General features: G+C 42.5%; 1 protein-coding gene across 1 annotated transcript in view; it reads left to right on the top strand.

The window, feature by feature from the left end:
- Positions 1-26,251, top strand: part of PGR (progesterone receptor) — a 103,603-nt gene that overhangs the window by 3,037 nt on the left and 74,315 nt on the right. The window contains exon 2 of the mRNA XM_034408924.3: positions 11,772-11,923. Coding sequence (XP_034264815.2) covers positions 11,772-11,923 — 152 coding nt within the window. The remainder of the gene's footprint in view (positions 1-11,771; positions 11,924-26,251) is intronic.

Genomic DNA, 26,251 nt, shown 5'->3' with positions numbered 1-26,251 from the left:
AACTTCCAGTGTTGGAGCATTCACAACTTCTGGAGGCAAGTTGTTCCACTGATTAATTGTTCTAACTGTCAGGAAATTTCTCCTTAGTTCTAGGTTGCTTCTCTCCTGGATTAAGTTTAAGTTTAAGTTTATTAGAATTTATATGCCGCCCTTCTCCCGAAGGACTCGGGGTGGCTCACAGCAATAAAATCACAATAAAAACAACAATAATAAATAGATTAGTTTCCACCCATTACTTCTTTTTTTTTTTGAAAAAGTTTTATTTTAGATTAAAAAAAAAAAAACACAACAACAACATAAAAATATCATCCTTACAAACAATTATAGACAGCATCTCAATCGGTTGAAATCATTTCGTGCTTACAATTCTCCAGATTTCCACCCATTACTTCTTGACCTGCCCTCAGGTGCTTTGGAGAATATTGGGATATCTTTGGTCTGGATTCATCCACTCCCCCTTGCCCCTTGTCGCTTTTGAACCCTAGCAGCTACTGGAGGTCAGTTTTTCCTACAGCTAGAAAGAATATGGATCTATCAGGGTAGTCGGTAAGAGTTGAAAATAACTTAAGGCAGAGGTCTTCAAACTTGGCAGCTTTAAGACTTGTGGACTTCAACTCCCAGAATTCTCCAGCCAGCTATGCTGAGAGTTGAAGTCCACAAGTCTTAAAGCTGCCAAGTTTGAGGACCCCTGACTTAAGGGTGCACCATTATCGTTAATCAGAAATAATAGAATTGGTAAATTGTGTGTGTGGAACGCTTTGCGATGTGTGAAGAGGCAGTTTTTTAAAAAAAAAATTGGCAAATCTTTTAACAAAGCCAGAAGAATCCAGCTCTTTCACCACTGCATGTCTGTACACACACACATTGCAACACTCCAATATCAGAATAGTTTAAAAATAGCTTTTTTTTAAAAAAAACAGTGGCTAGCTTTTCATCAGGGTCAGCTTGACTTTTGGTGGGCATTTCCACAGCGTGTCCTTGGCAAAATTTACACTGCCTTCTTTTAGAGGTTTATCAACTTTCCAGTCCAGCTTTCATCTTTTCCTAGTGGTGTCCCACCCTTACGAGATCTAACTGTGCTTAGTTCATTGATTTATTTTATTCATTAGAGTTGCATCCCACCTTCATTACTTTATAAGTAACTCAAGGTGGCAAACATACCTAGTACTCCTTCCTATTTGCCCCGATGACAACAACCCTGTGAGGTGGGTTGGGCTGAGAGAGAGTGAGTGACCCAAAATCTCTCAGGTGGCTTTCATGCCCAAGGCGGGACTAGAACTCACAATCTCCTGGCTTCTAACTCAACCCCTACCAGGACTTTACTTCTCTAGAAAATCAGACAGAATCTGCTCAATACTGCCATCTGCTGTGACTGTACTGCATTCTCCTGTTAGACTGTTGTAATTTTACTAGAATGTCTTATCTCCCAATTAATGTTCCTTGCATGGTTTTCCATTAATGTTGGACTACAAATCCCATCTTCCCTGTTCTGGGAAATTAGAGAAGTTGTCATCTGTCACCCCTTGAAAGATACCAGGTTGGAGAAGGTTGGTAAAATATTAAAGCTGTTCAGTGGAGCAGGACTAGTTGATAGCTATGAAGCATTATTAAAGTATGGATCATAATAAGCCCTTTGGGTTTTCCACTTGAGTATATTCCAAATGGCCTTTTCCCGTTTCGCAGAATTCTCAAACATTTAGTCCCAACTTATCTGGAGAGCTTCAGGTTGAAGAAAGGGGCTGCCACAAAGATGAGGGTGTCAACAGAAGGCAAGACAAGAAACAATGGATGGAAACTAACCATCTGAGAACTAAGGAGAAACTTCCTAACAGGGAGAACAATTAACTAGTGAAATGGCTTGCCTTCAGAAATTGTGGGTGCTGCATCACTGGAGGCTTTCAAGAAGAAACTGGACAGCCACCTGGCTGGAATGGTATAGGATCTCCTGCTTGAGCAGAGGGTTGGACTATATAGAATAGAATAGAATAGAATAGAATAGAATAGAATAGAATAGAATAGAATAGAATAGAATAGAATAGAATTTTTTATTGGCCAAGTGTGATTTGGAAGGAAGGAATTTGTCTTGGGGCATATGTTTTCAGTGTACATAAGGGAAGATACATTCATAATAATAATAATAACTTTATTGTCATTGTACGTATATGCACAGTATACCCATACAATGAAATTCACTTAACACCCAAAGACCAGGTCCAATACACATAACAATTCCCAAACACACCCCCACCCACCACAATTGTCCACCCCTAAACCACCCAAACATCCACACAACAGACCAAGTAATATTGTCCAACAGCTCACTGATGGTGGCCCTTTAGTTCATTGTTGAGTGCAATTATAGCTCATAAAGAATCATAAGGTACAGCACTTAATGATAGTCATAGGGTACAAATAAGCAATCAGGAAACAATATCAATATAAATCGTAAGGATACAAGCAACAAAGTTACAGTCGTGCAGTCATAAGTGGAAGGAGATGGGTGGTGGGAACGATGAGAATAGTAGTGCAGACTTAGTAAATAGTTTGACAGCGTTGAGGGAATTATTTGTTTAGCAGAGTGATGGCGTTTGGGAAAAAACTGTTCTTGTGTCTAGTTTTTTCTGGTGTGCAGTGCTCTATAGCGTCGTTTTGAGGGTAGGAGTTGAAACAGTTTATGTCCAGGATGCGAGGGGTCTGTAAATATTTTTACAGCTCTCTTTTTGACTGTGCAGTATACAGGTCCTCAGTGGAAGGCAGTTTGGTAGCAATTGTTTTTTCTGCAGTTCTACTTATCCTCTGAAGTCTGTGTCTGTCTTGTTGGGTTGCAGAGCCAAACCAGACAGTTATAGAGGTGCAGATGACAGACTCAATAATTCCTCTGTAGAACGGAATCAGCAGCTCCTTGGGCAGTTTGAGCTTCCTGAGTTGGTGCAGAAAGAACATTCTTTGTTGTGCTTTTTTGATGACGTTTTTGATGTTAGCTGTCCATTTTAGATCTTGTGATATGGTAGAACCTAGAAATTTGAAGGTCTCTACTGTTGATACTGTGTTGTCTAGTATTGTGAGAGGTGGAAGTATGGAAGGGTTTCTCCAAAATCTACCACCTCCAAGGTCCCTTCCAACTCTGTTATTCTATGTTAAGAAGTCTGGGATAGGACTCTTATGAATAATAATGGTTATTTGGTTGTTCATTTTAGTTTCTTAAGGCTGTGGCTCCATTGTAGGATTTGTTTTTCAATGAACAAAAGTAGGCTGCGGTTGTTAATGATTAAATGCGCTTTAGCTGATGGCGATAATTCATGATCATGACAACTCATTATTCTGCAAAACCATTTGCATTTTCAGCCTGGGAATGTTAGTTACAGCTGTTCGTTATCTGATTTCCTCTTTAAAAAAAAAAAAACTTTTGGTCTTGCTTGTTGATACTTATTGAAAGTTTTGTTCAACTGCAGATTTTAAAATATTGAGTTGATATCCACTTTTGGATATTGAGTTGATATCCACTTTTTAGCGTTGGGATAAATTAAATTCACAGGGACATTTCCTATTTTTCACACAGTCCTTTGCTGTGTGACCTGAAATTAAAATATAACTGACAAGGTTGTTGTGAGAATAAAATAGACCAGGTAGGAGAAAAACATATGCTCTATGTCAGCCTGGAAAAAGAGCAGTTCTGATATATACTAAAGGATAAATGTGCAAAACCTTTTCTCTCTTCCATTCATCCTTACAATTTGCCATTAACGGATCTCATTATATTCACTGACGTTACTGTAACTGTCAGAATTTGTTTTTGCTTATTATGAGTCAAGCTTCTACAATACAAATGATGCTGAAAAAAATATGAACAGCTGGCAGACAGATAACTGTGTCTTACGAGAAAAATACAGGCTGTTTGTCCTAAACCATATTGGTAGTCCTCGACTTACAACAGTCCACTTAGCGACTGTTCAACGTTACAACGGAACTGGAAAAAGTAATTTGTGACCATTTTTCACACTTATGACCGTTGCAGCATCCCTGCGGTCACATGATCAAAATTGAGATGCTTGGGAACTGACCCGCATTTATGACCGTTGAAGTGTCACGAGAGGTCATGTGATCCGATCAGCAAAGTCAATGGGAAAACCAGATTCACTTAACAACCGTGTTCCTAACTTAACAGCTTCATTGATTCACTTAACAACTGTGGCGAGAAAGGTTATAAAATGGGGCAAAATTCACTTAATGGATTTTTCACTTAGCAACAAAAATTTGGGGCTCAATTGTGGTCGTAAGTCGAGGATGTCCTGTAGTTAAAAACAAATGTAGTCCCCTGACAGTTTGCAGAGTTTGTACGACACTTTCACTGTTTGTGGTGATCATTCTTTACAATATACAGTATATGTAACTGTAACCTCTGTTAAAGAGTAGGTACCAGATTTTTAAGTAGGCCTTTCTACTAGTTCCGTGATGACGAATCTATGGCACGCGTGGCACACGGAACCATATCTGTGGGCACGTGAGCATTGCCCTAGCTCAGCTCGAGTGGGCATGCGCCCTGGCCAGCTGATTTTCGGGCCTTCCGGGCCCACCGGAAGTCAGGAAATGGGCTGTTTCTGGACTTTGGAGGGCCTCCAGGGGGTGGGGAAGGCCATTTTCACTCTCCCCAGGCTCCTAGAAAGCCTTTGAGCCTGTGAAGGCAAAAAACGGGCCTTCTGGTCCCACCAGAAGTCGGGAAATGGGCCATTTCCGGACTCCAGAGGGCCTCCAGGGGGGTGGGGAAGGCCGTTTTTGTCCCTCCAGGCGGTTTTGCCATCCCCATGCCTGGAAACGGTGAAAAATGGGCCTACCAGGCCCACCATGCCATCATGTGCCAAAAGTGGGAGGAAGTGTGTGTGGGGTGGTTGTGCGCGCATGCGTGGGGAGCAGGGCACATTGAATTATAGGTGAGGGGATTGCACCCACGCGACCCCCCTCTGCCACCCCCGCTTTTGGCACGTGACAGCAAAAAGTTAGCCATCACTGTCCTAGTTAAAACCTGGTAGTTATACAGAATTAGCCCTAGTGATGGGAAACTGAAATTTCTGCTTTGTAAGTAAATGACATAGATACTAGATTTATCTGGCGTGACATCAATGCAGAGGTGAAACTCAGTCCAGCTACTGGGCGTGTTGATGGAGACATTTGAGGAGTTGTGAAACCAAGGGGAAGTTTTTGGTTCACATAAAACAAAGCCATCAAGGTGGGGTTTGAGGATTGATGGGGGTTGATAGTTTATACTTTTGTTAGGAAAAAATGTAGTTTCAAGGAAACACCTATTTTTGCACCAATATGTTAGAAAACAGGAATACAATATAGAAATAGCACTTACCGTATTTTTTGGAGTATAAGACGTACTTTCTCCCCCCTAAAAGAGGGTGAAAATTTGGGTGTGTCTTATACACTGAATGTAGCCCTGCCCACCTGCTGGCCCCCACCCTTTGGCCTCTGCCTCTAGCAATTTGCCTCCTTGCAGCAAACAGCCCATTTCAGTTTCAGCTTCAGCACAGCCTGATTAGTACAAGCAGCTGATTGACAGTTGGATCGGCCTCCCGGCCATCAGCTGTTTCAGGCTGCAGGGATTGCCATTGCCTATTGCCACCTCCACGAGCTCCATTTTCAGCCTCTGCTGTTTGCTGTTTGCTGCAAGGAGGCAAATTACTGGGAGGCAGAGGCAGATTTTTTTTTCTTGTCCCCCCCCCCAAAAGGTAGGTGTGTCTTATAGTCCAGAGCATCTTATACTCTGAAAAATATACCATTTTACAGTCCTTTTACAGCCCTCTCTAAACGGTCTACAGTGTCAGCCTATTGCCCCCAACAATTTGGGTCCTCATTTTATTGACTTCGGAGGGATGGAAGGTTGAGTCAACCCTGAGCTTGATGAGATTTGAACTGCCAAACTTCTGGCAGCAGTCAGTCAGTAGAAATAGCCTGCATACTGTATTCTAACCACTGCTCAGAACTAAGTATGGGTTAGGTACTTCCAAATAGACCTCTTCCAATTAAAAAAAATACCTAGTATCTTTTATCAATTAAGAGAGAAGTATGCACCTGTAGCTAGGCTATTAAAGAAGGGACGCACGGACCTACTACTATAACTACTACTACTGCTACTACTACTTGGAGTAATACTTACTGGGAGGCGAAAACAACTGTTAAGTGAGACAGTTAAGTAAAATGGGACATTTTATGACCTTTCTTGCCACAGTTGTTTAATGAATCACTGCAATTGTTAAGTTAATACAGTGTTAACAACACAGTTGTTAAGTCAATCTGGTTTGCTTGTCAGAAGGTTACAAAAGGTGAACACATGACCCCAGGACTCTACAATCATCACAAATATGGGTCAGTTGCCAAGCATCTGAATTTTGATCACATGACCCTGGGGATGCCACAATGGTCCTAAGTCACATTTTTCAGTGTTATTCTAACTTCGAACGGTCACTAAATGAACTGTTGTAAGTTGAGGACTATCCACACTAAGCAAGGCAATGGTGAAGTGAGCCATATCTGATTTTATGAGCAGTTTTGCCACACAAAAGAATTATTAAGCAAATTGCTGCAGTTGTTAAGCGAATCATCTGGTTGTTAAGTGAATCCCCCCCCCCAATTGATTTTGCTTCTTAGAAGGCTGGGAAGGTCACAAGTGGTGATCACGTGACCTCAGGATCCTTCAACCATCGTAAATACAAGCTGGTTGCCAAGCACCCAAATTATGACCGTAGACCATGGGGATTCTGATCGCCTCACAATCAGGACACTGTGAGTTCGATCCTAGGTAGTGGCAGGTATTTCTCTCTCTGGGCACAATGAGTAAATATCAGCTTTGAACTCTGTGTTGGTGACAGGAAGGGCATCTGGCCAGCAAACACTCAGCTCCATTCAGTTGCCCCGACTCCACCCTGATGCAAGGGATTGTTGTTGTTGTTAGTTGCGAAGTCGTGTCCGACACATCGTGAACCCATGGACAACTTTCCTCCAGGCCTTCCTGTCCTCTACCATCACCCGGAGACCATTTAGACTCAGTGACTCCATCTAGCCACCTCATTCTCTATCGTTCCCTCCTTCTTTTGCCCTCAATCGTTCCCAGCATTAGGCTCTTCTCCAGTGAGTCCTTCCTTCTCATTAAGTGGCCAAAATATTTCAGTTTCATCTTCAGGATCTGGCCTTCTAACGAGCAGTCAGGGTTGATCTCTAGGACTGACCGGTTTGATCGCCTTGCAGTCCAAGGGACTCTCAGGAGTCTTCTCCAGCACCATAGCTCAAAGGCCTCAATTCTTTGGCGCTCAGCCTTTCTTATGGTGCAACTTTCAGAGCCATACATTGCAACTGGGAAAACCATAGCCTTGACTATGCACACTTTTGTTAGCAGGGAGATGTCTCTGCCCAGACTCCACCCCGATGCAAGGAATTACAGGGTCATTAAAAGACCCTCCCCCCCCAAAAAAGAACATGGGGATTCTATGAGGTGTGAGAACTGGTCGTAAATCACTTTCTTTTAATAGTGCTGTTGTAACTTTGAACGATTGCTAAATGAATGGCTGCACCTGCGTTCTTATATTTTAATCTTTCTAAACCATTTTTCTCCCAGTAAGCTTCCTCATTCCGCAGTAAGCAGGGTTAGTGGTTTTATTTATTTTTTTCTTTAGATACATCATTCCCATGCACCCAATTTCTTATTTCACGGTGTCATTTGGAGGAGGGATCACCGGGGGTCCTGCTTTCCATGCTGATTCTTTTGCCATTATGTATATGAAAGGGTTAAGGTCAGGGGTGGGTTCTACTTACCTTTACTACTGGTTCGCAACGGGATCGGGAATGCGCCCTGGCTTTGCTCACGCATGCGCCGACCTTCCGCGCATGCGTAGAAGCTTCTGCGCATATGCAGATTGCCTATGACGATATCCGGGATGGTGAGCGGAGCCTCCCGGCGGTTTTACTACTGGTTCTTGCGAATCGGTCCGAACCGGGGGCAACCCACCACTGGTTAAGGTAGAAAACCTACAGCTGCTTCTTTTAGAACTATCCGTGTTATTTACCTGCAATATTGTTTCCAGTGCTACAGGAAAGTTTTATGTCTTTCAATCTAGATCAGTAGATGGATAAATGGATGGAAGGTCTATAGATTCTTTTTTTTTTTTTTTAATTTTGATTTATATGCCGCCCTTCTCCGGAGACTCAGGGCGGCTTACAGTGCGTTAAGCAATAGCCTTCATACTTTTGTATATTTTATACAAAGTCAGTTTATTGCCCCCACAAACTGGGTCCTCATTTCACCTACCTTAGAAAGGATGGAAGGCTGAGTCGACCTTGAGCCTTGGAGAGATTCGAACCAGCAGAAATTGCAGGCAGCTGTGTTAATAACAGGGTGCGTAAACCACTGTACTATCAAGGCTCAACAGATTCTTGTCTGTTGTTCATTTCTTTCTTTCTTTCTCTGCTTCCCCCTGCCTTTCCTACTTCTGCTAGTCCACTGTTTTGATGATCGATAAAGAAACATCAAGTGGCATTTTTATGCCAGCTGAACTGAGTGAGCTGTGGCGCTTATCCTGATCTGGATATTGGGGATTGATTGGAAGTAACTTTGCTGGGTGCAAAGTTAAACTGGAAATGACTAACCTTTTTGGTGCCAATACCCAAAGTGTGTGCGCGTATGAATGCACGCACATGTGCCCAAACCCTCAAAATGCAATGTGAGCGTCCCGCGCATGCATGCGCATCCCCATGCATGCATGCACATCCCCTGTGCATGTGTGTGCATCCCCTGCACATGCGCCCTGCTCCCCCGCACCCCGTTTTGGCTTCAGGTTGGTGCAGGAGGCTTTCCAGGCCCAAAACGGGGCGCAGGGGGACCTCGCACAGCACCCCCGAGTCCCATTTTGGTTTCCAGGTTGATACAGGCAGCAGAAATGGAGGAGAAAGGTAGGATGCGCTGGGGGGAACCTGCAGAGATCGAGGAAGGACCAGCTCCCCCACGCATGCATGGCAGAGACCCGAAGACCAGCTGGCTGGTGGGAGGCACACACGTATGTGTGGTGGAACTGGGCTGGGGCGACGGCTGGCATGCCCGCAGAGAGGGCTTTGTGCGCCACCGGTGGCACGCGTGCCATAGGTTCGCCATCGCAGCTATGACCAATTTAGTTAAAAATTCTGTTGAGATCTTCGTGGGTATGTCCATGCAATTTTTATGGCAATCACGTGGAAGTGGTTTGCATTTCTTCTGAGATGTTTTTTGACCTCGCTTTCAATCTTTTGAATTATCGAATGTCTCCCATCCAAGAACTAACCAGAACTGGCCCTGCTTAGCTTCCCTTAAATAGTTTTTGTTTAGCCTCCGAATGATCCAATTTGATTTCCTGTTGCTAAAGACCAGAGGGAAGCCTCCTTGCTTCCTTTTGTGATTGTTGTTTTTCCAAATAGGGACCTTAGTCTCATCCAATAATTCTCTCTTCCTCTGCTATTGGGTGCCAGCAATGGGAAGAAGTGATTTATGTCCCAGTGCTTAAGAGGTGGCTGAACAGCTGAGTGCTGGGAAATAAATAACACCCCAGGAACTGCTGCAGATTAGCCAGCCATAATTCACTGTGAGCTGAGCTCCACTTCACTCTCATGTTAGATTTCTTCCTCCAGCAGCTGGATCTTAAAGTGTATTTGCACCTTTTTCTGAAAAAGGAATATTGCTTTGAACGATGCCAGCAGGTAGAATACTTGAACGAGGTTTAAAAAAATATTTGCATATTAAAATTGGACGTTGGAGTTGATTTATTCCATTGTTTGTTTGTTTTTTTAAAAAAACCTAGTTTGTAAAGAGATGGTCTGAGGGCCAAAGCTTCTTTTCCAGGCCTGTTTATTGACAACGAGCCCAGGAACTGGGAGAGAAGACTGAGTAAATCTATAGGGATGGAATATTCTGTTGCTGCTACTCAACTGAGAAATTTTGCTGTTGGCTTTGTTGGAAGAAATGTCCATCTGGGTTCAGTTCCAAGTAGGGAGAAAGACACTGGAAACATGGTGGCAGTTTGGAAAGATGGTTTTTAATGATGGACAGGACCACATGGTTTGAGATCCTGGGCAAAAAAGGCACATGAAGTGGAGATAGGGATATATTTATACACTCCCTTGGGCCCTGCCTTACTTTCCTCTTTCTGCACAAGAAATGTATCCCATTGGCTGTCAGACTTCCAGGGGGTGGGGGTCTTAGCTGACTTTGTAGGCTGTCTGTGTCCCAGGCTTGGTTGAGCCTTGCTGGGTGATGTAATCTTCCCAGGTGCCATGTGATAAAATGAGTAGAGGGCTAATCCTATCATGTCCTGAGGGCCTATGTCTTAATCCCATCACCCCAGAGCTGAAGTGGGGGGCAGGGAGCTGCAGGAAGCTGCTTTGTCTTTAAAAACGTGTTTCTCCTTTTCTCATATAATATTCTGCCTCTTTAATATTTCCTAGAATATTTCATTCTTCTAAGAGGGGGGTGGGTACTAACTTCCTACAGCTTCCTCGTTGGAAACCCTGAGCTGGAGACTTCCTTCCATGATATGAGGATGTGCTTCTGTGTTTTGTTGTTGGGACCCCTTCTTAATAAAACTTGATGTTTTCATTCGTTGTTTTTTTTAAAGGAATACGCAGACATGCAAGAGGAGAAATTTTGAACTGAATTCTTGGATATTCAAGCATACCCTTACAAAAAAGTCCAGACAGTTCTAATGCCAGAAGTGTTTATTCTGCCATTTATTTATTTATTTAAAATGTATATCCTTTGGGGCAGGGCTGAAATCCAGCAGGTACTGACAGGTTCTGGAGAACCGGTAGCGGAAATTTTGAGTAGTTCCGAGAACCGGCAAATACCACCTCTGGCTGGCTCCAGAGTGGGGTGGGAATGGAGATTTTGCAGTATCCTTCCCCTGGAGTGAGGAAGGAATGGGGATTTTACAATATCCTTCCCCCAGGAGTGGGGAGGGAATGAGGATTTTGCAGTATACTTCCCCTGGAGATGGGTGGGAATGGGGATTTTGCAGTATCCTTCTCCTGGAGTTGGGTGGGAATGGAGATTTTGCAGTATCCTTCCCCTGGAATGGGGTGGGAATGGAGATTTTGCAGTATCCTTCCCCTGCCATGCCCATCAAGCCACGCCCACCATGGCCACCAAGCCACGCCCACAGAACCAGTAGTAAATAAATTTGGATTTCACCACTGCTTTGGGGGGGCGGGTGAGGCTTTAATTTGCCTATCACCAATTTTTTCACCCCATATGTGCCATAGATGGAAGCAGATGAGTATTTACAAGAAACAGTTTAATAGCTCCCTGCAAGAGCTGTTAAATCTGTCCTACAACCAGAGGGTTGACCTGTATTCATAACTCTTTGGGAAAAGAGCCTTGGTAGTACAGTGGTCTAAGGCACCCTGTTATTAAGCTGGTTATTAAGACCAGCTGCCTGCAATTACTGCAGGTTCGAATCTCGCCAAGGCTCAAGGTTGACTCAGCCTTCCATCCTTTCTAAGGTAGGTTAAATGAGGACCCAGTTTGTGGGGGCAATAAGCTGACTTTATATAAATATACAAAAGTATGAAGGCTATTGCTTAACGCATTGTAAGCCGCCCTGAGTCTCCGGAGAAGGGGCGGCATATAAATCAAATTTAAAAAAAAAAAATCTCCCTTATTGATCAAGTACGTGCTCTGTTTTGATTGTCCTTTGTGAATAAGATTTGCTTCCCTCTTCATTTTCAGTTTCTCTATTTTTGTCTATTTGGTTTAGGTCTGATGCCGAAGCTGGTCAGAGTCCTCAGTATGGGTTTGAACCTCTGCCTCAGAAGATCTGCCTTATCTGTGGTGATGAAGCTTCTGGGTGCCATTACGGTGTCCTCACCTGCGGAAGCTGCAAAGTCTTCTTCAAAAGAGCAATGGAAGGTATTCTTACAGTGGCTTTTCTTCTTCTGGTTGTGTTAATTTAAATTTGATATTTGTTGGTAGACTGGTAGATAATATATGCCAACAGCATTTCAGCAACAGATAGTATGTGTGTCTGGATATATATGTATGGTATGTGTCTTGGTGGGTGTGTATTTCTAAAAAGGGATAAAGGAACTCAGGTTTAGCACCACAGACACAGGTGCTGATTGTAGGACACACTACAAATTGCTGGTGTGGATGAAGAGGGAGAGGGAGAATGAGAGGGAAGAAAGGGGTAGGAGGAGGAGGAGAAGAGATAGGTGGAGGTGGAGGTGGTTGGAGGTTATTTCTATAATATGATCTTGGGCATATACCCATCATGTTGCTAGAGAACCAGAGGAAAATAAACCAAAGAAGTCATTAAGGATGAATGTGGAAACAGATTTCCAACGATGAAAAAATAGAAGAAATAGATGTCAGAACTACCGTATTTTTTGAAGTATAAGACGCACTGGACTATAAGACCACCTACCTTTTCTGGTGAGGAAAACAAGAAAAAGAAGTCTGCCTCTGCCTCCCAGCAATTTTGCCTCATTGCAGCAAACAGCAAACAGCCTGCTTTACTTTCATTTTTGTTTTCAGCATAGCTTGATTAGCACAAGGGGAAAAAAAATCTGTTCCTTGCAGCAAGTAGCAGAGGCCTGCGCAAAACAGCTGAGAGCAAAACAGCTGAGAGTTTGATTTTTGATTTTGATTTTATTGAACTTCTATATCGCCCTTCTCCCAAAGGACTCAGGGCGGTGTACAGCCATATTAAAACACATATAAACTCACAAAAGTTAAAAACAATTTAAAACGAATATATAAAAATTTGGCCCATAAAGTTAAAAGCTAACAAACGCCCAATTTAAAATTCATATTAAGCCAGCCCGGCCTGTTGGAACAAAAGAGTCTTAAGGGCGCGGTGAAAGGTACGCAGGTCGGGGATCATACGAACCTCTAGGGGCAACTCATTCCAGAGGGCTGGTGCCCCCACAGAGAAGGCTCTCCCCCTGGGTGCCACCAGTCGACATTGGCCGACGGCACCCTGAGGAGCCCCTCTCTGTGGGACCGTATTAGCCGGTGGGAGGCTATCGGTGGCAGAAGGCGATCTCGTATATACCCAGGTCTATACCGATCCAATTGGAAGGCCGATCCTATCAACTTGTGCTAATTAGGCTGTGCTGAAAGGAGCTGTTTTTTCTTGCTGCTTGCTGCAAGGAGGTAACTTCTGGGAGGCAGAGGCCAAAGGGTGGGGGCCAGTGGGTGGGCGGGGCTACATTTGGTATATAAGACGCACCTAAATTTTCACCCCCTTTTAGGGGGGAAAAAAGTGCATCTTATACTCCGAAAAAAAAGGTAATCATGGAAATGACCAAGAAGAGAAGTTAAAGCCAAGAAGGCTAAAAGGCCAAAAGGAAATACTTAATGAAGTATTTCGGAGAGTTGTTCGAAGATACAAGTAGAAGTATTATAACAACATTTGTGAAGACTTTGAAGATGAAAACAGATATGGAACAAAAGGAAGGGTTCAAAAAGTTATCTGAAATTAGAAGAAGATTCCAACTTCAACCTAAAGGATGTCAATGGACAAACAGCTGATTCAAAAAAATATCAAAGATGGGAAAAATATACTGAAATACTGTACAAGATATTTTAGAAGATCTTCCCTACTTACAAGAACCTCTAGTATTAAAAAAACGAAGTTAAATCAGCCCTCCAATCTTACTGAGTCAGCTGCAGGAGCTGATGGAATGTTCCCTGAAATATGGCAAGCAATAGAAGAAGAATGAGTAAAGATTCTAGTTTAGCTATTCCTGTAAATTTGGAGAATAACACAATGGCCAAAAGATTGGAGGTCAATCAATATTCTAATATCCAAAAAGGAGAATTAACAGCATGTGTCAACTATCATATAGTATTCTTTATTTCATGCACTAGCAAACTATATTTTGGACATGTGATGCGATACCCAGAAAAATACGGCATCCTTCACTTACCGTATTTTTCGGCGTATAAGACGCTCCGGATTATAAAACACACCTGTCTTTTTTGGGGAGGAAAACAAGATATACGCTAGTGCATGGATATGGGAAATAATATGAAATTTTACCAGTTCGGAATTGTTTTAAGTTTTTTTCTTTGCATAGATTGGTATTGTAATCAGAATCAGTAAGTTATTCAGCACGTAATCTGTTAGATGTAAAGCTTCCGCCACCCCTCTTTATTTTCCTTCAGGTAATGTTTTAAGTTAGTGAAATGCTTTTTAAATTCCAGCTGATTGTTGATTCTAGACAGAAATTTTACAACAAAAGGACACAAAGAAGAAAATAAGACTCATAAAACACTCACAATAACTCTGCCTCTGCCTCCCAGCACAGCAAACAGTCTGCTTTACTTTCGTTTTCAGCACAGCTTGATTAGCACAAGGAAAAAGCAATTTGCCTGCTTGCAGGAGGCCCGCGGGGCAATAGGCAATGGCAATCTGCAGCTTGAAACAGCTGAGGGTTGGGAGGCTGATCCAACAGACAATCAACTGCTTGTGCTTATCAAGCTGTGCTGAAGCTGAAACGGGCTGTTTGCAGTTTGCTGCTTGCTGCTTGCTGCAAGGAGGTAAATTGCTGGGAGGCAGAGGCCAAAGGTTGGGGGCCTGTGGGTGGGCGGGGCTACATTTGGTGTATAAGACGCATCCAAATTTTCACCCTCTTTTAGGGGGGAAAAAGTGCGGCTTATACTCTGAAAGATACGGTAATCCTCCAGGGAAAGATTGAAGGCAAATGAGGTCCAGGCAGAAGAAGAACATCATGGCTTCAAAACCTAAGGGCCTGGTTTGGACAAAACTCAGCAGCACTTTTTCATGCGGCTGTTGACAAAAATAGGATTGCCAACATGATCGCCAACGTCCGATGACAGATATGGCACAAGAAGAAGAAGAAGAAGATGCACTAGCAAACTAAAATTAAGGATCCTCCAACACAAATTCGGACCTGGACAACAGAGATTTAAGCTTGGTTTAGAAAATGCCAAGGAATATGCGACATAATTCTCAACTGCATAATCGAAAAAGCCAAAGAATAATAGAAATAAGTCAATATGGGCTTCATTGATTATAGAAATGCCTTTGATTGTGTTATAATTATGTCAAACTGTGGAATGTACTTAGAATCACATTCTGCTTGGGAATGTGCTTGGAAGATTGTGCTCAAGGCTATTTGAACTCCTTTTAAAAAGTTTATTCCTTCCCCAGTGACATGTTTAACATTTACAAGAAGTGTGAGCCCCTCAAACAAAGATTTGGATTATTTATTATTTTGCATAATTTTGGTTATGGGACATGGGACAGAAGCAAGCATTCCTCCTCCGTGGCTCACTCCGGATTCTTAGAACTTGTACCTAAACAGATCTGTGTGGCCAGGGTTACATTTTACATTCTAGTCATGTCGGTGGGAATCAACGCAACTTACTCTATGAGTGTTGTGAAAAAACCTCCTTGCTTCAGAAGGATTGTGATGAAGCTTCCGAAAAATATATGTGTTGCTGTCTGATGCTAAAGGAAAGCAATAAGAATGAAAGGTAGAAAGTATAAAGCCAGGGACTTGCTTGTGTGGGAAAATGCTTTGTGGAACATTATGAGTCTTTCTGAATAAATATGTTTTTTGTGCTTTTATATATAGCACACAAAAATACTTTCAGTTTTTAGCCCATAAATGTACATGCTTTAGTACTTTTTTAAGATGCCACAAATTTTTCTGTTATACTAATGGAAGTAACCATACTATAATATTAGTAGGTATAGGTAGTCCTCGACTGGTGGAAGAAATATCCTTCTGGGTTCAGTTCCAAGTGGGGAAAAAGACACTGGAAACATGGAGACTGCTTGGAAAGATGGTTTAATGGTGGACAGGATCACATGGTTTGAGTTCCTGAGCAGAAAAAGGGATGAGATGCTGAGCGTGCCTTGGTTTTATGCCCTCTCTGAGCTTTGAACTTCCTGGGGCACAGGAAGAGTATCCTGATTGGTTGTCAGACTTCCAGGAGGTGGGGGTCTTAGCTAGCCTTGCTGGCTGATGTAATCTTCTCAGATGCCATGTGGTGAGTTTCTGTTGCTAGATGGGTCCTATTGTGTTGCAGATGATGGTCCATTGACAAAGGTGGGGGGGGATTGGGTTTCTGCCTTTGGCCCATTGACAAAAGTGGGGGGGCAGGAAGGTGGGAGCTGCTATGTCTTTAAAACATGTTTCTCCATTTCTCAGCCAGGGAAATATATTCTGCCTTTTTAATATTTCCTAAAATATTTCATTCTTCTAGGAGAGGGGTGGGTGCTAACTTCCTACACGACTTGCAACAGTTCATTTAGTGACTGTTCGAAGTTACAGAGGCACTGAAAGTAGTGACATAGGGCCATTTTTCACACTTACGACCGTTGTAGCATCCCCAAGGTCATGTCCTCAAAATTAAGCCGCTTGGCAACTGGCTCATACTTATGACGGTTGCAGAGTCCTGGGGTCACGTGATCACCTTTTTTTGCAACCCTCAGATAAAGTCAATGGGCTTAACAACCATGATTTGCTTAACAACCTGTGTTACTAACTTCACAACCGCAGTGTTTACTTAACAACGGTGGGAAGAAAGGTGTTAAAATGGGGCAAAACTCACTTAACAAATGTCTCACCTAGCAACAGAAATTTCAGGCTCAGCTGTGGTCGTAAGTCAAGGCTGTACTTGTCTTACTAATACGTTTGAAATGAGCATCCAACTTCATTTTCCTCTCCCGCATCAACAATATAACCAAAAGATAAGAATTGGGAGGCTTTGCTCTTGGGCCAGTCATTCTCTCCTAGCCCAACTAACCTCAGTGTCTCTGTTCTATCTAGAGAAAATAGGAAGAGGAAGGTGTAGTAGGTACGTTTGCCGCCTTGAGTTACTTGTTAAAAACAATAAAGGTGGGTTCCAAAGATGCTTTTTGAAGAGGCAATTGGACTTTCTGGTTTGTCTTTGAACACGTTTCGCTTCTCATCCAAGAAGCTTGCCTCTTGAAAAAGCACCTTTGGGATAACAATGACCTGGATGACTGAGAATTCCATAGACAAATAAAGGCAGGAAAACAAACAAACAAACAAACAAACAAACAAACAATAGAAAGAAAGAAAAGAAAAGAAAGAAAGAAAGAAGAAAGAAAAAGAAAGAAAGGAAAGAAAGAAAGAAAGAAGAAAGAAAGAAAGAAAGAAAGAAAGAAAGAAAGAAAGAAAGACTTTAATGCACTGCAAATTTACTGTGGTTTTTTTTTAACCGAAAACTATGCTTACCAGTTTTGAAAGCCACAAAGTTGGTTGTTTTCAATAAAACTTCCTCAAGATAATCAGGGTCGATTGCATTGATTGATACTATAAAAAGATGTTGAGACTCTAGATAAAGTGCAGAGGAGAGCAGCCAGGATGATTAAGGGACTGGAAACATATGAAGAACGGTTACTGGAACTGGGCATGGGTGGTCTAGTGAAGAGAAGGACCAGAGGAGACATGATAGCAGGTTCCAATATTTGAGGGGCTGCCACAGAGAGGAGTGGGTCAAGCTATTTTCCAAAGCACCTGAAGGCCAGACAAGGAATAATGGATGGAAACTGACCAAGGAGAGATTCAACCTGGAAATAAGGAGAAATTTTCTGACAGTGAGAACAATCAACCAATGGAACAGAAGTTGCCTTCGGAAGTTGTGGGGGCTTCATCACTTGAGACTTTCAAGAGGAGATTGAACTGCCATTTGTCAAAAATGGTGCAGGGTCTCCTGTTTGAGCGGGAGGTTGGACTAGATGACCTATAAGGTCCCTTCTGTTAATCTTTTAATATGCTAAAGTACAGTTAATTAAAAGGGCAGGGCTGATGGGTTCATTGTTCTCTCTCTCTCTCATTATTTGTATGAGAGATCAGATATGTTTCCAGGGCTCTGATTTTGTATCTTGTGCACACCATGGTTTCATACACTCTTGGCCAAAGTGAGGCTCTCTAGCAACTCCCAGAATTATATCCGTTGGTCAAGCTGGGTGTGAATTTTTGAAGATGAATTCTAGAAGATCTGGAAGATACCAGCTGGGCAAAATCTGTTTTTAGCATGCCCTGTGATGACTCTCGTTATTTTGATATTGATAGTGTACACATACTGTGGGGTTGTTGTTGGTTTTTTTACATCTTTTGATGGCACAAGATTGAAAATGAAGGTGGATCCTTGCTGACTTTGTTCCTTGTGGCACAATTAACTGCTGGTCTACAGCAGCTTAGGTTGTACATTACTTTTAAACAGTTTTCCTCTAGTGCAATTTTTGTGCCCTATAAATACAAGGCAGGTAGGACTGCCTTAATTGCAAGTGTCCAATTTATTTAACGTCAGTATTTTCTTTTTAATAAATGTCATGCACTAATGGACAAATCGTGCCTTTCCCAAAGAAATGGGCTACATCAATTCTGCTGTTAATTCTCGAGTCAAAACACAATTGTTGGGGTAAGAGAGTGAGATGAAAGTCATAAAGGAGGTTGAAATGGCTATGACTGCCTACTGTCTGAATGAATGAGCAAATAAATGAATTTAACACATTGCTACAGAGGAGCTGGTGACAAGGAGATTATTTGTTTCCTCAAATTGGACGATGGTGAAGCTAAATGTCTATGGTGTCAACTCGCAAAGCATCCCTGGCCTGCTCTTGAATTGTCATAAGCAAGGCGGATGGGAAACCAATGAAACGGCACGGCAGCCAAAGACAGATACACATTCCAGACTTCTCTCTCTCAAGGCTGTATCCCAAGGTTACCCACAGCGGTCGGAGGGGAATGATCTCTACAACCTGCGAAATTGCTCCGTTGGCGAATGTAATTGATGACACACCCTGGGGGGAGGGGGGAAACAGGGTCATAATTGGGGCGTAAATGACATAGGGTGAGAGCTAGCTTCACTTGGGAACGTGCCAACATGAAGCTCCTAATAAATAACTGGATTTCTTTTGAAGCTTGGCTCGAGGCTCATGATGTAATTAGGGCATCCCTTGGAATCCTGACATGGAGATTCTCAGTCATCCAGGTCATGGTTGTTTCAAAGGTGCTTTTTCAAGAGGCAACCGGATTTCCTTGTTTTTCTTTGAAAATGTTTCGTTTCTCATCCAAGAAGCTTCTTCAACTCTGAAAAAAGTTATTGGATGAGAAGTGAAACGTCTTCAAAGAAAAACAAGAAAGTTCAGTTGCCTCTTGAAAAAGCATCTTTGGGATGGTGAAGCTAAATAACATCAGCAGACCATACACTAATCTAACTTTGGTTTCACTGCTTCAATAACTAGTTACTCCTTAGACTAGCATTTTGTCTTTTTAAGGAATTGATAGGCTCGAGGAAATAAATGTAGCATTTTAGTGCAGCATACTTCCTTATCATTAACAGATTCTTAACAGAATACAGGTAGTCCTCAATTTACAACAGTTCATATAGTGAACATTCAAAGTTACAACACCTATGAAAAAAAGTGACTGACGACCATTGCAACATCCCCATGGTCACGTGATCGAAACTGAATGCTTGGCAACTGGTTCATCTTTATGACAGTTGCAATGTCCCAGGGTCATGTGATCCCCTTCTGACATCAAAGTCAACGGGGAAGCCACATTCACTTAACAACTTAACTACTAACTTAAGAACTGCAGTGATTCACTTAGCAACGGTGGCGAAAAAAATCATAAAATTGGGTAAAACTCACTTAACAAATGTTTCACTTAGCAACATAAATTTTGGGCTCAATTGTGATTGTAAGCCGAAGACTACCTGTAACAGAGTTGGAAGGGGCCTGGGAGATCTTCTAGTCTAATCCTCTGCTCAAGCAGGAAACCCTACACCACTTCAGACAAATGGTTATCCAATCTCTTCTTAAAAACTTCCAGTGTTGGAGCATTTACAACTTCTGGAGGCAAGTTGTTTGACTGGTTATTTGTCCTCACTGTTAGGAAGTTTCTCCTTAGTTCTAGGTTGCTTCTCTCCTTGATTAGTTTCCATCCATTGCTTCTTGTCTTGCCTTCTGATGCTTTGGAAAATAGGTTGACCTTCCCTCTTCTTTGTGATTCCCAGCTTCCCATCCTATTTATCCAGCAGAGAGGCCAGTGCTTGGTACAGAACAGCTGCTGATATAGCTGAACCAATCTTGGATCTTGATAATACAGGATCTAGTGGTTGTGGCAGATTCTGTTCTGACTGCTGGGCAAACAAACTTATTATCGGTGTTAACTGGTCCATCTGACTCCTTTCTGACTTCTACTACTGAAGCAAAGCACTGGGGACTTAATAGTATCTCATTCATCTCAATATCAAACTCTACTTAACTGTGTCTCCTATTTTAAGATTACTGTGGTGTGTAAGGTTTATTGGTAACCAAGAATGAAAATTTAAAAATGTCTCTGTATACCAAGTGAAGTCCAGCTTAATAAATTGGTGAAATAATGACATTGCCTCTACAACATTGCTGAAGTAGCTAGCACCCTGTTGATTAATTCTGATTGCATCTTTTTACTTGCCCTTTGAGTTTCTAGCTCTAAGCTTTCCTGGTGATATGCCTCGACTTACAACAGTTCATTTAATGACCATTTAAACTGCACTGAAAAATGTGACTTATGCCCATTCTTCACAGTTACAACTTTTGCAGCATCCCCATGATCACGTACTCAAAAATTCAGATGCTTGGCTACTGGTTCATATTTATGACTGTTGCTCTCCTGCTTGGGCAGGGGGTTGGACTAGATGACCTACAAGGTCCCTTCCAACTCTGTTAATATGTTTTTTTTAAAAGGGTCACATGATCCCATTCTGTGACCTTCTAACAAGCAAACTCAATGGGGAAGCCAGATTCACTTCACAGCCGGGTTACAAATTTATCAACTGCAGTGACTGACTTAACAACTGTGGCAGGAAAAATCAAAAATGGAACAAAGCTCACTTACCAAGTTTCTCAGTTAACAGCATAAATTTTGGGCTCAATTGTGGTCATACAGTTGAAGACTCTCCGTGCTACTAACCAGGTCTGATCCTGTTTAATTTTTTCAGGCTCAGACATTGAAGTCCTCTTCATTTTGGTTTCCAGGAGTGGGACACTGGCAGTGGTGGGTTTCAAATTTTTTTACTACTGGTTCTGCGGGTGTGGCTTGGTAGGCGTGGCATGGCTTGGTGGGCGTGGCTTGGTGGGCGTGGCAGGGGAAGGATACTGTAAAATCTCCATTCCCTCCCCAATCCAGGGGAAGGTTACTGCAAAATCCCCATTTCCTCCGAATCAGCTGGGACTTGGGAGGCAGAGAATAGATGGGGGCGGGGCCAGTCAACATTTTTACTACCGGTTCTCTGAACTACTCAAAATTTCTGCTACCGGTTCTCCAGAACTGATCAGAACCTGCTGAAACCCACCTCTGGACATTGGAGCTTAATACCTCTCATACCAAAATCCTTGAAACTGCTGTTCAAATACAGACAAGCTTTATATATTACTTGCATTGTTTGTGGAGGAAATAACTTTTAATGAAATAACTTAAATAAGGTTATTGCACTTGTTCACAGAAGGTCTGTAATTTTGTTATTCTGAATTAAATTCTCATTCAGGGTTTTGGTGTGTGTGTTTTTGTGGGGGGTTTTTTTTGGCATACTACTCACTGGAAACTTTGAAAACTAGCTGCAGTGCCTCTGGCAAATATCAAGTAGAAAATGCCTATTTAAGCAAGCAAAAAGTATTAGGTATCCTAAATGTGTTTGCAGGCCTTTGGTTGTCACAAATATTTATGCCACAATGAGTTGAAATTAAATAAAAAAATGGAGTGAGTTATTGGACCAGGATAGGGCAAACATACTGCTATATAATCAGATTTATATCATATTAATCCTTGAAATAATTTACTGGGTGTAAGCATTCAACGCAGCTCAAGCTATACTAGCCAGAAGGGCTGTGTTAACGCATGGGCCTGATGGGCATTTGCCTGTGGGCCCCACGAGCATAAAGGGCCCCATACTAATCCGTGTATGTTAACCCTTCAATACACTTTGTATCATATAAATACAGCAACGTATTTATTACATTTTACTGCATTTTTTAAATTAATACTAACATGCAAATATATGTTTAATGTGATCGACCATTTACATTTTTATTCCTGTGAGTAGTTGTTGTAAGGGCCCCAGTACACTGCTTTACCTGGCCGGGGTCCATAATGCTGTTAAGAAGGCCCTGCTAGCCAGTCAATCAAAAGTTATTGTTTCATCCGTACGAGACATGTTGAAGCCAAAAGTATTAACAGAAACTTGAATTATGTCAGTAAATTAAAAATTTTATCACCTGTAGGAAGTTAGCATCCACCCATCTCCCAGAAGAATTAAATATTCTAGGAAATATTAAAAAGGCAGAATATTATACCTCCCTGGATGAGAAAAGGAGAAACATGTTTTAAAGAGCCTTGGTAGTACAGTGGTCTAAGGCACCCTGTTATTAAGCTGGTTATTAAGACCAGCTGCAATTACTGCCGGTTCGAATCTCGCCAAGGCTCAAGGTTGACTCAGCCTTCCATCCTTTCTAAGGTAGGTAAATTGAGGACCCAGTTTGTGGGGGCAATAAGCTGACTTTGTATAAATATACAAAAGGATGAAGGCTATTGCTTAGCACATTGTAAGCCGCCCTGAGTCTCCGGAGAAGGGGCGGCATATAAATCAAATTAAAAAAAAAAAAAAGAAAGAAATAGCAGCTCCCTGCCCCCACCTTCAGCCCCAGGGTGATGGGATTAAGACATGGCCTCCAGCAGTGGTGGGTTTCAATTTTTTTTACTACCGGTTCTGTGGGTGTGGCATGGCTTGGTGGGCATGGCTTGGTGGGCATGGCAGAGGAAGGATATTATAAAATCTCCATTCCCACCCCACTCTAGGGGAAGGATACTGTAAAATCTCCATTCCGTCCCTACTCCAAGGGAAGGTTACTGCAAAATTTCCTCCCAATCAGCTGGGACTCAGGAGGCAGAGAATACATGGGGGTGGGGCCAGTGAGAGGTGATATTTACCTGTTCTCCGAACTACTCAAAATTTCTGCTACCGGTTCTCCAGAACTGGTCAGAACCTGCTGAAACCCACCTCTGGCCTCCAGGACATAATAGGATTAGCCCTCTACCCATTTAGCAACAGAACTCACCACATGGCACAACCAAGCCCCTTCATTGCATCACTCAGCAAGATTCAACCAAGCCTGGGACACAGACAGCCTACAAAGTTAGCTAAGACCTCCGCCTCCTGGGAGACTGACAGCCAATGGAATACATTTTTTGTACAGGAACAGGAAGCTCCAAGGCAGGGCCCAAGAGAGGGTATAAAATATAAATCTCTCTCTCTCTTCTCTCTCTCTCACCCATGTGCTTTTTTGCCCAGGACCTCAAACCATGTGGTCCTGTCCTCCATTAAACCATCTTTCCAAATAGCCTCCATGTTTCCAGTGTCTTTCTCCCCACTTGGAACTGAACCCAGAAGGACATTTTTTTTCCAACACACCCTTAAAGGCTTCTCTTTCACTCCCTAGCACCTACAACAGGAAGGCAGCCAAGACTAGATGACCTCCGAGGTCCCTTCCAACTCTGTTACTATTACCCATGCTGGCTGGGGAATTACGCGGATTGAAATTAACACCTCTTAAAACTGCTCAGGTTAGGAAACGCTGCTTTAGCCAATTTACAATACAAGCTTGTCCATTAAGACTTATTTACACACTCCCTTTAAAAAAAAACAACAACAGCAAAATATAGATCAAGCTTACTCTTGGATCTGTAAAAAAAGGATTGTATTGCAGATTGCCACAGTGGGTTAAACAGAAGAATTGGAATCAAATTTTATTTAATTAGTTAATTGTCTAAGATCAGGACCAGCTACACCGTTGGTCAAAATGAACCAGCTGCCTCAGGGAACAGAATTTTTAGATGTCATGAAAGGAAGCAAGTTGATCTGTTAATGTTTTATATTTATTACCAGGGTTTTCCCCTCCCCCCACCTCATGTCCCAAAATATCGCTTGGCTGACTTGGGATATTATATACTTTGACCTGGGGATGTGCAGGGGGGAGTAGACTGCCTGACTACTACAAACAGCACAATGTCTTGATCTGATCCTGACTGTGACCAAACATTTACTTTCAGCTAATGAAAAATGGAAATGAATTCAGGCTGTGGAGTAACGAATATGCCAACACACACAAGCCAAAAACATTCCAGGCAAGAAAAGAACATAGGCTTAAAGTGAAAGCTTTACAATGTCAAAGAGTACAAATGTCAGCAAGTGTTGGTGGACAACTTCCTTTTCTCCCTGTAATCAGGAATTCCTATGAACCAATGTGGAAGAACAATAGCATCTGGATCAGTGGTGGGATTCAAGTAATTTAACAACCGGTTCTCTGCTCTAATGATTTCTTCCAACAACCAGTTTGCCAAACTGCTCAGAAAGTTAACAACCGGTTCTCCCGAAGAGGTGCGAACTGGCTGAATCCCACTACTGATCTGCATGATCTTATAGCAACGAGGTTGGCCCTCATATCCTCCAAGCTGTAACAGGATCAACCCTGGTAAAAAGGCTTATGTGACAGATCTTATCTCTGAAGTTGGCTGTCATGCTAGAAAAGGTGGAAGGAAAGAGAAGAGGATGACCAAGAGCAAAGAGGGTGGGTTCAGTTATGGTACTAATCAGTGCACCAGGTCAATGAGAAAGTCAGAAGAAAAATCTAAAGAAAGAAAGCAAATTGGGGAGAGAGAATAGGGAGGAGATGATATACCACACTTGGAATATTGTATTCAGTTTTGATCATCACAATACAAAAAAAAAAAGATGTGGAGACTCTAGAAAGAGTGCAGAGAAGAAGAACAAAGATGATTTCAGGGGAGTGAAGAAAAAAACATATGAAGAACGGTTGCTGGAATTGGGTACGTCTAGTTTAATGAAAAAAAGGACTAGGAGTGACATGATAGCAGTGTTCCAATATCTAAGGGGCTGCAACAAAGACGAGGGAGTCAAGCTTGGACAGATGGAATCATTTAAACACACAGTAAATACAAGGATGAAACTTTCTCCTGTAAGTGAACTTAAAACACTCCCTCTTAAACTTGGGCTTTTCTTAAAAGTACAAAGAGGAAAGAAAATTGAACTCACTGTTCTTCACCCTGTCTAGCTAGCCAGACTAAACTGGGTGAAGGCATTTTCTTTCAGTGCTTTTAATTTTTTTCTAACAATTTAAAATTCATATCACTATGGATTAGAGACATTTAACAGTTGCAATTACCTCGAGGACACACAGAGACTGTGACATACACACATATGTGGCTGTGGTTTCCGACGTCCCGATATAGTCAGCTGGTGCCATCGCTGACTGTTGGGGCGAATCATTGGCCCCCACGGAAAGGGCTCGCAACTTGGGCGTCCTCCTGGATTCACGGCTGTCTTTAGAAGAGCACTTGACGGCTGTAACCGGGAGGATTTTTCATCAGGTTCGCCTGATCCGCCAGTTGCGTCCCTTTCTAGATTGGGACTCCCTACGCACAGTCACTCATGCCCTCATCACCTCCCATCTGGACTATTGTAACACTCTCTACATGGGGCTCCCCTTGAGGAGCACTCAGAGGCTCCAACTGGCAGTGCGGCCACGCGGGTGGTTATGAGAGTGACGTGGCGTTCCCATGTAACACCTCTCCTGCGCGAGTTGCACTGGCTCCCGGTGGTCTTCCGGGTATGCTTCAAGGTTTTGGTTATCACCTTTAGAGCGCTCCATGGCTTAGGACCTGGTTATCTACGGGACTGTTGCTACCACCAATAGCCTCCCACCGGCCAGTACGCTCCCATAGAGAGGGGCTCCTCCGGGTGCCGTTGGCCAAATAATGTCGACTGGCGGCCCCCAGGGGGAGAGCCTTCTCTGTGGGGGCACCTATGATCTGGAACAAGCTCCCCCCGGAGATACGGAGGATCCTGGATCTGCGCACCTTCTGTCGCGTGCTCAAGACTTCCTTATTTCATCAAGCTGGCCTGGCCTGAATCTTTTCCCCTTTTAAATGTAAATTTTAATTTGTTTTTAAATTATTGGGTATTTTAAATTTGTCTCAGCCAAATTATTTAATTCATTTTTATTCTATTTTAAATTTTTGTATTTATGTGTTTTATTCTGTGGCTGTTCACCGCCCTGAGTCCTTCGGGAGTAGGATGGTATATAAATCCAATAAAATAAAAAATAAAAATAAATAAAATAAACAAAAACAAGGAGAAAAAGAGAGGTAAACACACACTGGTCATTCC

This window comes from Pantherophis guttatus, chromosome 5 (assembly GCF_059756535.1).
Source record: "Pantherophis guttatus breed Tessera chromosome 5, ASM5975653v1, whole genome shotgun sequence".
NCBI classification, from domain to species: Eukaryota; Metazoa; Chordata; class Lepidosauria; order Squamata; family Colubridae; genus Pantherophis; species Pantherophis guttatus.
The sequence above is the reverse complement of the archived record's forward strand: the minus strand, read 5'-3'. Positions and strand labels throughout refer to the sequence as shown.